General features: G+C 38.4%; 1 protein-coding gene and 1 pseudogene across 1 annotated transcript in view; one reads left to right on the top strand and one right to left on the bottom strand.

The window, feature by feature from the left end:
* Positions 1-15,171, top strand: part of RYR3 (ryanodine receptor 3) — a 464,873-nt gene that overhangs the window by 229,541 nt on the left and 220,161 nt on the right. Inside the window, exons 13-16 of the mRNA XM_016160800.2 lie at positions 9,775-9,943; positions 11,264-11,399; positions 13,476-13,571; positions 15,001-15,119. Of these exons, the coding sequence (XP_016016286.2) occupies positions 9,775-9,943; positions 11,264-11,399; positions 13,476-13,571; positions 15,001-15,119 (520 nt within the window). The remainder of the gene's footprint in view (positions 1-9,774; positions 9,944-11,263; positions 11,400-13,475; positions 13,572-15,000; positions 15,120-15,171) is intronic.
* LOC118600845 lies at positions 4,454-4,571 on the bottom strand (annotated as a pseudogene).

Below are 15,171 nucleotides of genomic sequence, written 5' to 3'. Positions count from 1 at the left end.
AGGGTAGATTAGTGTTTTAAAGAAAATAGGCTACTCGGGCTCAGGTTCCTTCTGTCTTGCTGCTTTGAGATTTCCTACAGATTTTTAAAGTATTTCCCTGGACTAGCACACCACCATCACTACGTGGGAACTTGTTAAAAGTACAAAATCTCAGGTTTTACTCCAAACCTACTGAATTAGACACCTGGGAGTGGTACCCCAGAAAGTTGTGTTTTAAGAGGCCCTCTAGCTGATGCTGATGCATGCTAAAGTTTGCAAACCACTGCCCTGAAATAGGGGTCTCAACCTTGGCCCCATGTTAGGTTCATCTTGGAAGTTTTTAACACGCTGATACCCAGGCTGCACTTCAAGCCAATTGCATCAGCATCTCTAGGGTAAAATCCAGACACCAGCTTCTGTTTTCTTTTAGATTTTTTTAAGAACTTATTTTGCTGTTATAGTTGACATACAATATCATATTAATTTCAGGCATACATTGTAATGATTAGACGTACAACTTATAAAGTGATCACCTAGATAAATAAGTCTAGTACCCATCTGACACTAGTCGTTATAATATTATTGACTTATATTCCCTATGCTGTACTTGACATCCCCATGAACACCCCCATGACTATTTTTATAACTGATAATTTGTACTTCTTAATCCCTTTCACCTTTTTTGGCCATCTCCCCACATCTTCCATCAGATGACCATAGGTTTGTTGTGTTTATGAGCTTTTTTTTTGTTTTGTTTATTCATTTTTTAAATTCAACAAAAATGAAATGAAATCATACAGTATTTGTCTTTATCTGACTTGTTTTGCTTAGCATCATACCCTCTAGGTTCTTTTGTGTTGTTGCAAATAAAAAGATTTCATTTTTTTGTGGCTAAGTAATAATAGTCCATTGTATATATGTACTGCATCTTCTTTATTCATTCATCTATTGATGAACATCTAGGTTTTTTCCCAAATCTTGGCTACTGTAAACAATGCTGCAATGAACAGAGGGGTGCCTCTATCTTTTCAAATTAACGATCACCAGCTTTTAATTAAAGCTCCCCAGGTGATTCTGATATTAAGCTGTAGTTGACAACTACTGTCCTGGTATGTTTACTTCATTGACATTGTCAAACATTGCTTACTAACACCGTCTGAGGCCTGTCCTGCAAAAGAAGTGAAGAGGAAGTGAGTTCTTTTTTCAAAAGATATAAACCAGAAGTAGTTCACTTTATCATAAATTCTTTTGGCTGAAACTTAGTGACATGGCCACACCTAGCTGTAGGCAAGCAGAGAAATATAATCTCTGGTTTATTGGCTATGTACCCAGTACAAATGAGGGATTCTGTTACTAAGTTGGAGAAAGTAGACAATAGAGGTATTTCTGCCAGGACATAGAACTGAGGCCTGCAGGTCAACCATCCTGAGTCTGCTTTTGGCTCTGGCACTGGTATCCTGTGATCCCTGAGCAAAATATTTTCTCCTTTTGATGCCATATTACATCCAGACATGTTCTCCTTCTTCAAAGAAAGGGAATAAGAACAAATGGCTTGATATAGACAGATAAAGATAGCTACATGCAAACATGAATTTTTTATGTAATCTGGACTTTTACCAGAACCATTAAAGGTAGACAGTTTTATTTATCTGCCCTCCAGTATCTTTCTTAAAAGTCAATGATCTCTACCTTATAAATGTACATAAATTAATTCAAAATGGATCAAAGACCTAATTTCAAGTCCCAAAACTATAAAACTGGGAAGAGAAAACAAAGGCTTAAATTTTCATGACCTTGGATTATTCATTGGTTTCTTCAATATGATACCAAAAACAAACAACAAAAGAAAAAGTAAATAAATTAGACTTTATCAAAATTTTAAACTTTTTTGCTGCAAAAGGCACCATCCAGAAAGTGAAAAAAAAAAACAGCCTACATAATGGGACAGAATATTTGCAAATCATATATCTGATAAGGTACTTGTATCTAGAATAAAGAACTCTCACAACTCAACATTGAAAAGACAAATGGACCAATTTAAAAAGAAGCAAAGAATCTGAATAGACATTTCTCCAAAGAAGATATACAAATGGCCAATAAGCATATGAAAAGATGTTCACCATTAGCCATCAGGAAAATGCAAATCAAAACTACAGTGAGATAACAACTTTACTCCCACTAGGATGGCTATAATGAAAAAAAAATTAATAAAAAAAGCGGGACAGGATGTAAAGAAACCAGAACCCTCATATACTGCTGGTGGGGATATAAAATGTCACAGCCACTTTAGAATGTAGTCTGGAAATTCCTCAGAAGTTTAAATGTAGAGTTACCATATGACCCAGCAATTTCACTCCTATGTGTATGCCCAAGAGATATGAAACATATGCCTATGCAAAAACTTGTACACAAATGTTCAAAGCAGCACGATTCATGATAGCATAAAAGTGGAAACACCCCAATCAATCAACCGTTAAATGAAAAATAAAATGTGCCACATCCATACAGTGGAATATGATTTGTCCATAAAAAGGAATGGAGTCCTGATACACACTACAACATGAATGAGCCTTGAAAACATTATGGTAAGTGAAAGAAGCCAGTCACACATGACCACATTGTATGATCTCATTTATATGAAATGTCCAAAATAGGCAAATATGTAGAGATAGAAAGTAGATTTGTGTTGTATAGGAGTGGTCATAGAGGAAAAGGGGAGTGAGTGCTAATGGGTATGGAATTTTGTGGGGAACTAATGAAAAAGTTCAAAAACTGATTGAAGTGATGGTTGCACAACTTTGTAAATATATTAAAAACCATTAAACCATTGAATTATACCCTTTAAATGATTGTATGATATGTGAATTATATTTCAATAAAGCTGTTATTTTCAAAAAGTAAGTGGGAGTTCAATGCTTCACAATGAGAAAATTATTTTTAAACATCTTTATTGGGTTATAATTTACATATCATAAAATTCATCCTTTTGAGTATAGAAAGCCGTGAATTTTAATAAATTTGCAGAACCGTGCAACCATTAACACAATTCAGTTTTAAACATTTCCATCACCCCAAAACGATTTCTTATGCACTTGCATTTTATACTGGTTGACATCCCCAGGCAACTAGGTATCTACTTTCTGTCTCTATTCACTACATTAAATTGATAAAACGCACAATATATGGGCTTTTGAATTGAGTCTTTTTAACATTACACTTTTAAGGTTCATCCCTGTTATAGGTCATAATGGTATTCTGTTGCCTTTTATTCCTGAAGAGAATTCTTCATGTATGTCTACTACATATGATTATAGATATACATATACACACTTAAATGTATATATGTATGTATGTATGATTGTGTGTATGTACATACACACACAGAGAAGAGATTGTTACATATAGATATCGAGAGAGAGAGAGAGATACACACCACAGAAGAGGTTTATACATATAGATATCGAGAGAGAGAGAGATAGAGAGAGAGAGAGAGACACACACACACACACACACACACATTTCACATTCATTCTGTTTATTAATCAATGGAAGAACAATCGGGTTGTTTCTGTTTTTAGTTATTCTCAGTAATGTTTCTATGGAAATTAGTGTAAAAGTTTTTGGGTGTATGTTTTTATTTCTCCTGGGGAAATACCTAGGAGTGGAATTGCGTAGTCATGTGTAAATTTGTTTAACTTTTAAATATTTTTGTGGTAAAATATATATAACATGAAATTTACCTTTTTAACCATCTGTAAGTGTACATTTCAGTGGCATTAAGTGCATTCAAATTGTTGTGCAACCATCACCACTTTGCATCTCGAGAACTTTTACATCATCTCAAGCCGAAATTCTGTACCATTTAAACAGTAACTCTCCATTCTCCACCCCCTCCAGCCCCTGGTAACCACTATTACATTGTATCTAAATTCCGCATTTTGTTTATGTATTCATTCATCAGTGGACACTTGAGGATGTTTAACTCTAAGAAACTAGAAACTGGTTATCCAAAGGAGATATACCATTTTCTGTTCTACTCTGAAATGTCTGAAGTTCCATTTTGTCCACATTCTTGCCTATAATTGTTATTGTCTGACTTTTTTGATTGTAGTTATTCTGATGAATATGAAGTGGTATATTATTGTGGTTTTAATTTGCATTTCCAAAATGACTTATGATTTTAACCATCTCTTTATGTGCTTATTAGCCATGCATGTATCTTCTTTAGTAAAATGTATTCAAATCTTTTGCCTATTTTGTAGTTGGGTTGTTTGTCTTCAAATTGAGATTTAATAGTTCTTTGTATCTGCTGGTAATGTTTTTTATAGATTATGATTTACAAATATTTTCTCCTAGTTTGTGGCATTTCTTCTTTTCTTTTTTTTTTAATGGTGAGGCAATCCTTGTTGACTTCACAGATTGCAAAGACCATGTCGGTTTACAATCCCTTTTTTTTTTTTTTTTTTTTTTTTAACTCCTACAGCACCTGGTCTTCCTAGGTGGTCTCCCATCCAAATACTAACCAGGCCCAACCCTGCTTAGCTTCGAGATCAGCCGAGATTGGGCTCATTCAGAGAGGCACGGCCGTAGACTTCTTATTTTCTTAATGGTGTTTTTTAAAGCATGAAAAGTTTTAATTTTGATGACATCTGATTTAACATTATTTTTGTTCGTGGATCATATCTAAGAAATTTTGGTTTCATATCTAAGAATTCTTTACCTAACCCAAAGTCACTCAGATTTTCTCCTGATTTCTTCTGAACATTGCATAATTTTAACTCTTATATTTAGGTCTTAATCCATTTTGAATCAGTTTTTGTTTACAGTATGAGGTAAGGATTTAAATTCATTGGATCGTGTGAATATCTGATTATCCCTGCACAGTTTGCTGAAAATTTGTTCTTTCCTCATCAAATTGCCTTGGCACCTTTGTCAAAAGTCAAGTGACCATAAATGTAATGGTTTATTTCTGGACCCCCAATTCCATTCCATTGTTCTATATACCTTTCATTATGCCAAAACAGCACTGTCTTAAGTAATGTAGCTTTATAGCAGTAAATGTTAAAATCAGGTAGAATGAGGCCTCCAGTTTTGTACTTCTTTTCAAAATTAATTTGGTTCTTCTGGGTCCTTTGCCTTCCCATATAAATTTTAGGGTAAATTTGTCAGTTTTTGCAAAAAAAAAAAGAGCCTTCTGAGATTTTGATAGATACTGCATTTAATCTATAGATAAGTTTTAGGAGAACATTTAATAATAATGAATCTACCAGTCTACAAACAGATTATCTCTCCATTTATTTATTATTCTTGAATTCTTCTCAGCAAGTTATTATAGTTTTCATTGTATAAATCTTAGGATTCTTTTGAAAATTTTATTTCTAAGTATTTTTGATGCCACTACAAATGGAATTGATTTTTAAATTTCAGGTTGTTGACTACTGGCATATATAAATACTGGTATATAGATATTGAGGTTTTTAAATATCAATCATGTGTCCTGTGTCTTAATTGAATTTTTTTATTAGTTCTAATGGGTTTTTTTTTTTTTTGGCATGGATTCTTGATAATTTTCTACATTATAGGATCATGTCACCTGTGAATAGAGTTTTATTTTTCCTTTCCAATATGGATGCCCTTTCTCTTTCTTCCTCCCTCTTTCCCTCCTTCCTTCCCTCTCTCCCTCCCTCTCTTTTTTATGATTACACTGGCTAGAACATCGACTACAGTGTGGAGTAAAAGTGGAGAGAACAGACATCCTTGTCTTGTTCCTAATCTTAGTGCCAAACGTCCAGTCTTTGACCATTAAATATGATGTTAGCTATGTGGTTTTGGTACATACCCTTTATCAAGTTGAAGAAGTTCTCTTGTATTCTTGGTTTGTTGAGTTTTTTTTACAGAATAAGTGTTAGATTATGTCCATTTTTTTTTCTTTGTCTGTTGAGATGATCATATGGTTTTATCCTTTATTAATACAGTTTATTACATTAACTGATTGAAATTGGGTATTGAAATCTGTTTTTTGTTAAATTGCCTGTTTCTCCCTTAATTCTGTCCATTTTTGCCTCATATTTTGAGCTCTGTTGAGTGCTTATATGTTTATAATAGATATATCTTCCTGATAAATTGATTATTTTATAATTATAAAATGTCTCCCTTTTTTCTCTATAAACATTTTCTGTCTTAAAGAATGTTTTTTAGAGCCACTTCAAATGTCTTTCATGCAGATTGTGGTTACTATTTGGATGGTATTATCTCTTCAGTCTTTTTAACTTTCAGCCCATTTGTGTCATTGAATCTACAAAGTGTGTCTCGTAGCTAGCATACATTGGATTTTTTTAATGTAGTTTGACAATCTTTTCCTTTTATTGTTGTGTATAATCTATTTGTAGATAATGTAATCATTCAAATGGTTGAATTTATGTCTGCCATTTTGATTTTTATGTCTCATATCTTTTTGGTTCCTCCTTAGTGCCTTTTGTTGTGTTATTTTCTAGTGTATCATTTGTTGAGTTTTTTCTAACTAGTCTTTTTTAGTAATATTCTAGTGGTTGCTTTAGGAAACTCAATATGTATTTAACTTGAAAAAAATAATACAAATTTAACAAGTAAAATAAAGCAACTTTGCTTCAATATTGTCCCTGATCTTTTGTGACAATATTGTCATGTATATTACATCTTCATGTGTTATAGGCTAGCCATACAGTTTTATAATTACTGTCTTATGTATTTGTTTTTTTAAGAGTTACAAGAACAAAATATATATGTTTATACTGTCTATTATATTTACCTGCATAATTACCATTATCAGTGCTCTTTATTTCTTCATGTTGATTATAGCTACTGACTGGCATCATTTTCTTTCCATGTGACAGAGTTCCTGTAGTATTTCTTATAAGGCAAGCCTGCTACCCATGTGGGTTGGCTAACATATTAAAGTTCAGGCAGTTTTAAGCTTTCCCAAGATTTTACTTTCTGCTTGCACAAGGAAGGCCTTATTTTTTTTCCAGAGATGAATAGATAGGTAGTACCCTCTGTAACGCTTCCTTAGCATGCATGCAGCCTTGCATGTGGTCTGCCCTGCCCTGTTAAAAATTCTTTGCTATGAAGCTGGAGAAGGGCAGGGGAACAGCCTCAGGCTGAAACACCATAAACTTCCACTGTTCTTACCAAGGTTCATATTTTTTTAAGTACTTCTCAGTATGTTGTATGCCGTTGGTCAATTTACAGGGTCCTACAAAGTTATTTTGGATGATTTGATCCAATCCAATTCATTATTTTGTTGTAGAGATTTGCTGAACTCACTCAGCTATTATGAAAGTTCTCCCTTCAATGGGGAAAATTTTTGATTATCCCAGTCACAGAATGTTTTAGAGAAGGACTATTGAGAAATAAAACAACGAGGCAGAAGCCATAGAACTTTAATTTTGCAAAATCTGGGAAGTGAAAGATAAAAAAAAATTGGGTATACATCCTTCCCTCCCATCTCTTTTGAGAAATGAACAGTGCATGCTGTGTACAAATAGAAACCAGAAGGTGGGAGTGGACCTCTGGGAGAGCAAATTAAAATTAAATGAATAGGGAAGGAGAAAGAAAGAACAATGAAGAAGAAAGGTTAAAGTGTGCATATGCTGTCTCATCATCCTCTGTAGAGTTGCTGGGTGCTGTCCAAGAGGACAGATGAACAATGTGAGGGATGAAGGAGCCGCAGAAATCCTGCGGAAGAGAAGATACTGTCCAACTGACCTCTGAGTTTAACCTTAGGAGGGAAACAATCTTTAAATAATTGTTTCGTGGTAATGGTATAGTAAATACCTGAGATCTTACTCGAATTTAACAGAAGAAGTCCTCGGCAAAGAGTGAGAATGTGGTGTGGCAGTAGCTATAGGGAGTGGAAAAAAAGTTGGGATTAGATAGGTGCTAATTGCAGTTGTTAGTTCTGAATCGAGATACTGTCTTGTCCCTGTCGTCTGGTGGGTCTTCTCCCCAAGGTTCTAGAGTAGAATGTGACCACAGTGAAACCTTTCAGAGATCATGTCTATTTTCACCACTGTCCCCAGTGCCAGGCATGTGGTATGTGTTCTGTTTTGAAAGAAGGGAGGGATCTGCCTCAGTCCAGTGGAGGACTATTATATTGATGTCTTTTTTCGAGGTGACCCAGCAATGAAAACCCACAGAACAAAAAATTAGACCTGGAAGGACCCTGGTAATTATAGAGTATACCTCTTGTTTTCCAGATGTAAAATTGAAGGACATGAGGCTTAGAGGCATATGAAATAACATAAGGTTAATGTCCGTGACTATAATCTGGGTTTTCCATCCCCCTTTGTCATTTCCCTTTCAAGCTAAAAAATGCCAACAAATCTCTTTTTCATCTTTTCTTATTACATGAAGAAACACCGTGTACTTAACTGGCATCAATGTTTCTAGTAAACACAAAATGGGAGAGTGGGAAGAAGGGAGGGAGAGAGCATGCGTGAGCTAGCACTGGAGGGAGAGAGGGGTCGGGGGCGAGAAAGTCTGCAACTGGACAAAATATTGAGAAAAATGTATCCATTTCTTCTCTGAATCTAGAATTCAGAAGTCATTTCTGATTGGGTTTTGTAGTCTCAGACCTTCACTTCCTGTCCAATAATCCCAAATAATCACCAGTAAACACTTCCTGAGCACCTACTATCGACCAGAGTGCATGCCGTGTATGTAAGGACTTCCCTGCCTGTGTAGTCCACTGGTGTTCTGCCCTTGTGGTATGCACTTGGCATACCTTTACACAAATTTGGAATTATTGTCACCTCATAACCTGAGTGTTTTCAAGGCGTTTTTAGCCTTTGCTTTAGGCCTAGGTAATACTCTTTTCTTAGCATGCGTCCAGATTAATATATAACCAGATACACTGTAAATACAAAGGAGAAGCCCTGATGTGATTTACATATTCACCCAATTCTCAGTCCTGGGGGCCAGTGATTCAGTTTCACAAGGGCTGGGTTCATTTCCCCCTTCCTCTTCTGAGATTTTACCCTCGAAGGGCTGGGGAAATGAGGGCTGATTTTGCCATCTATTGAGGTTTTTAGTCTCCCTGTGTTGACAGGATTAATTATGAGACTTTTAAATTATGACGGTCAAGACGCATTCAAGATAAGTAGGAACTCAATAGCGGGAAAGGTGGTGAGGGCACCAGGGAGAGGGCCATCAAGGCAGAGGGGAAAGATATGAAGAGACAGAAGGATGCTGAGAACGAGGAAGAAGGAGATAGGGCACACAGAAGAAGTCAGAGGAGAAAGAAACGATACAGAGAGTGAAAGAGGCATCAACAGATGGGGCGGGGACAGCAGGTGTGTACATGCACACCTATAGAAACTTTGAGAGAAGAACACACAGCAGAGGTATCAAAAAGACACAGAGAGAGAGAGACAGATGACAAAGATATAGATAGAGGGAGAGACTTAGTGATGGAAACCCTCCAAGCTCTGGTAACTTATTCCAAGAAGAATATGTAACAGTGTAAAAGAACTATGGGTTAATAAGTTTATTTTCAAAAATGTTTTTATTTGAAAGGGACAAAGTGTGGCAGACAGCCAGGGGTCATTTCCTTTTATTGATGAAATGGCTTTAAAATTGAAACAGAACATTCTCTTCTGTTGCTCTGTTAGTCGGCAGACGTCAATTCGCAGTCATTCATACAGACTACCCTTGGCGGCAGTGCATTGTGCCCAGTGCGAGAACCCGGACCTGATGAACGTTTGTCAGGGTCCCTGCTGGAGGCCCGTGCCCGAGCCGTGTTCATCTTGTGTTTTTCAGTGGGAACAGTCGCACAGCTGCCCCCATCACTCTGCCAATAGAAGAAGTCCTGCAGACTTTGCAGGACTTGATCGCCTACTTCCAGCCCCCGGAGGAGGAGATGCAGCACGAAGACAAGCAGAACAAGCTCCGCTCGCTCAAAAACAGACAGAACCTTTTCAAGGAAGAAGTAAGTCGAAAATATTAGAGACTGAGATTCTCTTTGTGTCCAGAGCAAAAATACCCCTGTGACTGCAATTAGCTTTGTCTCCATGCATGCATGTGTTTATGAAAGAGACAGAGAACTAGAAAGAGAAGAGACTGAGAAGAAAAGCAGGCTGACCTCCTCTGTCAGCTGTCCCTGGTTACACGAGCAGTGTGCATGGTAGCAATGTACGTAGGACGTTCAAACCAGATTATATTTTAAAGCTTTAGTGTCATACGTGTATCCAAAACCCATTTTCAAAAAATCTCAGCTGTTAGACGACCACGTGGGCTTTGGTTCCCAGGTTTCAGGAGATGTCAGAATTACCTGGGAAGCCTTTTTGAGAAATACAAATGCCCAGGTTCCACCAAGTCAGAAATGACTGAGGAGCTGGTTTGAAAAATGCAGATGATGCTAGGTCTTAGGTAGAATTTGACCATCTGAGTCACTAGGGATAGGAGAGAGTCATTAACTTGGGGCTCAAGAGACCCTAGTTCTGGCTCCATCCTTGGCTGTGTGTGACCTTAGACACGTCACACACCTCTGAACTGGGACATGATTCGGCACTATCAGGCTATTGTGATACTTCTGTAGCCCCTTGTTACTGGTGATAGGGCCTGTCCCTTGGGCATTTCCAAAGTTAGTGGCATGAGATGTAGACTCATCCTTGCTCAGTCTTCTGATCTAAGCAGACTGGCTCTGGGGACAGTATGTGTTGTCAACTACTGGGACTTAATAGCTAGACACAGATGTTTTTACTGGGTGGCATAGTGTTGTCATTTAGATGAAACAGTGGTTAAAAAAATACTCTTTTGGTCTTATCGTCTCTAAATCCCACCCTTTTTTGTTGGGAATGGGAGAAAGCAAGCATGGCTGTCTTGTGTATCTAAATGGAATTTCTTGAGCTTATTTGAGATTTAAGAGAAAAATAGGTACTATATTCAGGGCTGATTGTGGGTGAGTCAGAGGCATTTCACACACGGCACAGAGGAGGCATTTGTAAGACTCATTTCCGCTCCCTCTTCCTCAATATGTCCTTGGTTTGGGTTAAACACATGGGGACGAACCTGTCAGAGGAGACTGCTGACTCACTCCCAAAATGGATGCTATTTAGGTCTCTGAGGCATAAAAACGCATATTTTGTTTTTAGGAGGAAAAAAACAAAACCCACGCTGGCACCATGAGAGCCTATTTTCATATTAGCATTATCCGCTCTAACAGGTGAATAATACGGAGGGAAGGGAACAAAAGAGATCCACTTTCTCAAATAGGAATTTTTACTTTTTCCTCCACTTGCCTTCACAGGGAATGTTGGCCCTTGTGTTAAACTGCATTGATCGCTTAAATATCTACAATAGTGTAGCACACTTTGCAGGAATTGCAAGGGAAGAGAGTGGCATGGCCTGGAAAGAAATTCTGAACCTTCTGTACAAATTATTGGGTAAGTACCCACTTAGCCCTCTCCCCGGAAAGATTTCCAAAGGTGGTCTCTGTGGGATTTCAATGTGACAAACCAAGATTATCATCTAGCCTCATTCCTTGGAAACCTTTTGATTCTAACCCAGCCTGTCTTTCTGTCAACTAGTAGCTTATTGCACTTTTCCGAACTTAAAGCAAGTAGTTAGCAGCACGTGGCAGCAGATAGAGAGGAGTTTTGCCAGAACTACCTGTGAAAGCCTTGGCTGTCACTTAACATTCTCCGAACCTCAATTCCTCATCTTTAACATGAGAGAACTAAACTAGAATGTGTCTGCGGTGCCCTCCACTTCTAGACTTCTGACACCTGCTCTTTCAGGACGGTGTCTCTCAAACTCTGTGTCCTTTCACCGTCTGCCTATTGCTCAGTCATGATTACTGCTGCTTTGACCTGTTATTTCATTTTAGTGGGGGAAAAAAGCTGGTAACGATGTGCTAGCACCTAACCTTTCTTCTCACAACGCCGAGTGAGTTCTGGTGCCTGCTGTGCCTAGTGCCACCATCTGGGCCCAGACTGCCATGCTGTGAGAGGAAGGCAGCGGGTGACAGTACTGGCCTCTGCAAGAAAGTGGCCAACAGTAATTGCTCAGAAGTGGTGGCGAAGCAGCATTTTAGGGCTTCACTCCGAAGTATATGGCCCATTAGAAGAAGTTCATAAAAAGTTCATCGAGCCCCATTCTCAATGTCAAGAGTTAGATTGGACTGCCATGGTATTGTGTGACCTTTTAAAGTCTCTTGCAACCCCAATATTTTGTAATGATAATAATTGCTGAAATTCAGTAGCAATTATTATAACAATAAGAGCTAACATTTACTGAGCTCTCTGTACCAAGTTGTAGAATATCTCTTTTTGATCCTCAGAGTAACACTTTGAGGTACAGGTACTGCTCTTATACCCTTTTTATTGGTGAAGAAACTGATGCTCAGAAATGTTCAAGGTCACATATGTTGCAAGTGGTCAAACTATGGCTTGAGCCCAGGCAGACTGACTCCCTAAGCTTAAGCTGACCTGAAAGCAGACTAGGAGCTCAGACCAATTTCTGCCTTCCACGAACTAGGGTGGTGCAAATCAGAGGTCTTTAGGCAGCCCTATTCTTATCCAAATGCCTTACAAGCATCTGTGAAACCCCAGTCTTGGAAAATCTACATGAAAAGCAAGGTAATTGGGACCTACAGTATTCATGGACTTGTTCCAAAACTGCATTTCTCACACTGGCCTGTGGAGGGAAGGTTATGTCTTGGTCTAGATTGGTGAAAATCTAATGACAGCATGTTCCCTCTTCCCCTTAGCAATACCTTCTACCAGCGGTTCTCAAACGTGAGCAGGCATCAGAATTAGCTGGAGGACTGGTTAAAACACAGATGCCTGGCCCCATCTCCAGAGTTTCCGATTAAGTAGATCTGGCATAAGGTCAGAGAATTTGCATTTCTAACAAATTGTCAGGTGACAATGACATTCTGGTCCAAGGGACCACACTTTGGGAAACCCTGTCATATACTGATGTGTTTGAGGTATTTTAGAGTTTCATGTTTGTTTATTACTTATCTACCTATTAGTTTAACCAACCTTTCCAGCTGTATTCATTTGGCTGCCTTCCTTTAACATTTAAAAAATAACAGGTTTCCAGTTAGGTTTAAGAAAACATTACAAGGAATTAAGTTCTTAAGCCAATAACCAAGCAGATGTTATTCTGTGGCTTATCACTGTTTGAAGTAATTTTATTAATTTGTGTGTTTGTTGTCTCTTTCACCTTCTTCACAAATGCAGGGACTGTGCTGCTGTGTTCCCACTGCTCTATTCCCAGCTACTAGACAGGTGCCTGGTACACAGTAAATTCTCTGGCAGTATTGGAGTAAATGCTAGATTTCTAGTCTTCTAAATATAGAAGCTTGATTGTATCAAAGGGCTCGGGAAGGGAAGAGTTGTCATTCATTTCCTTTTAGTTGCCGAGTAGGTGCAGTATGTTTAACAGCTTCCCAAGTTCTTATGCCCATCACGGTGTCCTTAGACCTTCACGATCAAATGTTTCCTTGTTCGCAGCCGCCCTCATTCGTGGAAACAGAAACAATTGTGCTCAATTCTCCAATAACCTTGATTGGCTAATCAGCAAATTAGACAGACTGGAATCTTCCTCAGGTAAGAATTGACAGGAAACCACTGGAGAAGATGGGCTTCAACAATGTTGAATCTTTGAACAATTCTTTTCTCCACTTGATTGCAAATAATCTTCCAATAATTACTTCAACAACAACAGAAAGTGCTAAAGCTTCCTGACAACTCTATAACTTTATTTAACAGCTCTAACCAGGCTTCAACAGACTCTCCTTTTCTGTTTTGTTTTTCACTCCATACTTTCATCTTCATCCCCTGGGTCCTTTCATTGTCCCTATTCAGGGTCCTGGTCTCCTTCTGACCACTACTTGGACTTTCTCTGGGTTTCATAACCCTCTCTGGATGTGGTCCTCCTAACAGTTTGGGTTAAAAGCAGGACCGAAGGATGACTGTGGAATAAGAGGAGATGCTGACCCTCCCACCCCCTGAGTCACCCTTGACATCATATCTAGAGCCCTTCATGACTCACAGAGAGTTAGAGCCAAGACAGTAGTCATAGTTGGTAAGTGACCAAGTGACCACGCTGTGAGGCTCGGCGGTTGGTTTCCTCAGGAGTGAACATGACAGGTGTGGGCCCCCCTCTGGGAAGCTGAAAGGTTTTGATGCTTTTTTCATTGTCTGGAGGTGGTAGGAGCTTGGACAAAAAAGACCAATGGGCAAGCCCCTCCCCCAGGATCCTCCACCTACACTGTATGTGCCTTCCTAGCCCTGTTTTCGACAGTGCCTCCTCCCATGGGCCAGACTGCATTTCAGGGAAATGTATGAAAACCTTGAAAAAACAGAATTAAGAGGAATTATCTCAATAAAACCAATGAACATGTTGGCCAACTGTTTCCCTTGTATTTTCATCACGTGCTTCCCTTATGGATACCCGGCTGCAGGGGCAGCAGTTTGGTTTTCTGAAGCCTTCACTTGATACAAAAACCATGCAGTGTGCCTGGAAAGGGGGGAGAAGCCAAATAGTTTTTGTTTAGTGAGCTTACAACTTGAGACTCCAGGACGTCTAAAATAAAAATAAATTCTGGAGTGATTCCTAGATATAATCTTATTTGAGGAACACTCCAAATATTGTTGAAACCCCCCGAATGACCTTTAGAAGGTATAGTAAACTACTGGATATCTGCTTTTCTGTTTTTAAGTATTGCCTGGTTTGATTAAATTAAGAATTCTATTTTACAGCCCCTTGTTTTCGACACAGAAGTATTGTGTCTTTGTCCAGGACGAGGGGAATGGGGTTTGTGCTAAATAAAACTCACCTCTGATTGTAGACTGGTTGGCCCACAAGGCTCCTAAACTTTACCAGAGATGACTGCATCTTTCTTCTGGCTGGAAATAGATTCAGAGAACTGATATTCTGGCTCTTCAGAATGGTCTTTTAATTCTCAACTTTTTAAATTATGGTCAGTTTGGCAGGTTACTTAAGATCCAAATGATTTCTGTGGCATCCATGTAGGTATCTTGGAAGTTTTGCACTGCATCCTGATTGAAAGCCCAGAAGCCTTAAATCTGATAGCGGAGGGCCACATCAGGTCCATCATCTCCCTGTTGGATAAGCATGGACGGAATCACAAGGTAGGTATGGAAAGAAGAACCCAAAGATGATTGACTTTACCTGCCTTTTCTC

The sequence above is a fragment of the Rousettus aegyptiacus genome, unplaced genomic scaffold (assembly GCF_014176215.1).
Source record: "Rousettus aegyptiacus isolate mRouAeg1 unplaced genomic scaffold, mRouAeg1.p scaffold_m13_p_3, whole genome shotgun sequence".
Lineage (NCBI taxonomy): Eukaryota > Metazoa > Chordata > Mammalia > Chiroptera > Pteropodidae > Rousettus > Rousettus aegyptiacus.
Note: the sequence above shows the minus strand (reverse complement) of the source record. Positions and strands in the feature narration are given on the sequence as shown.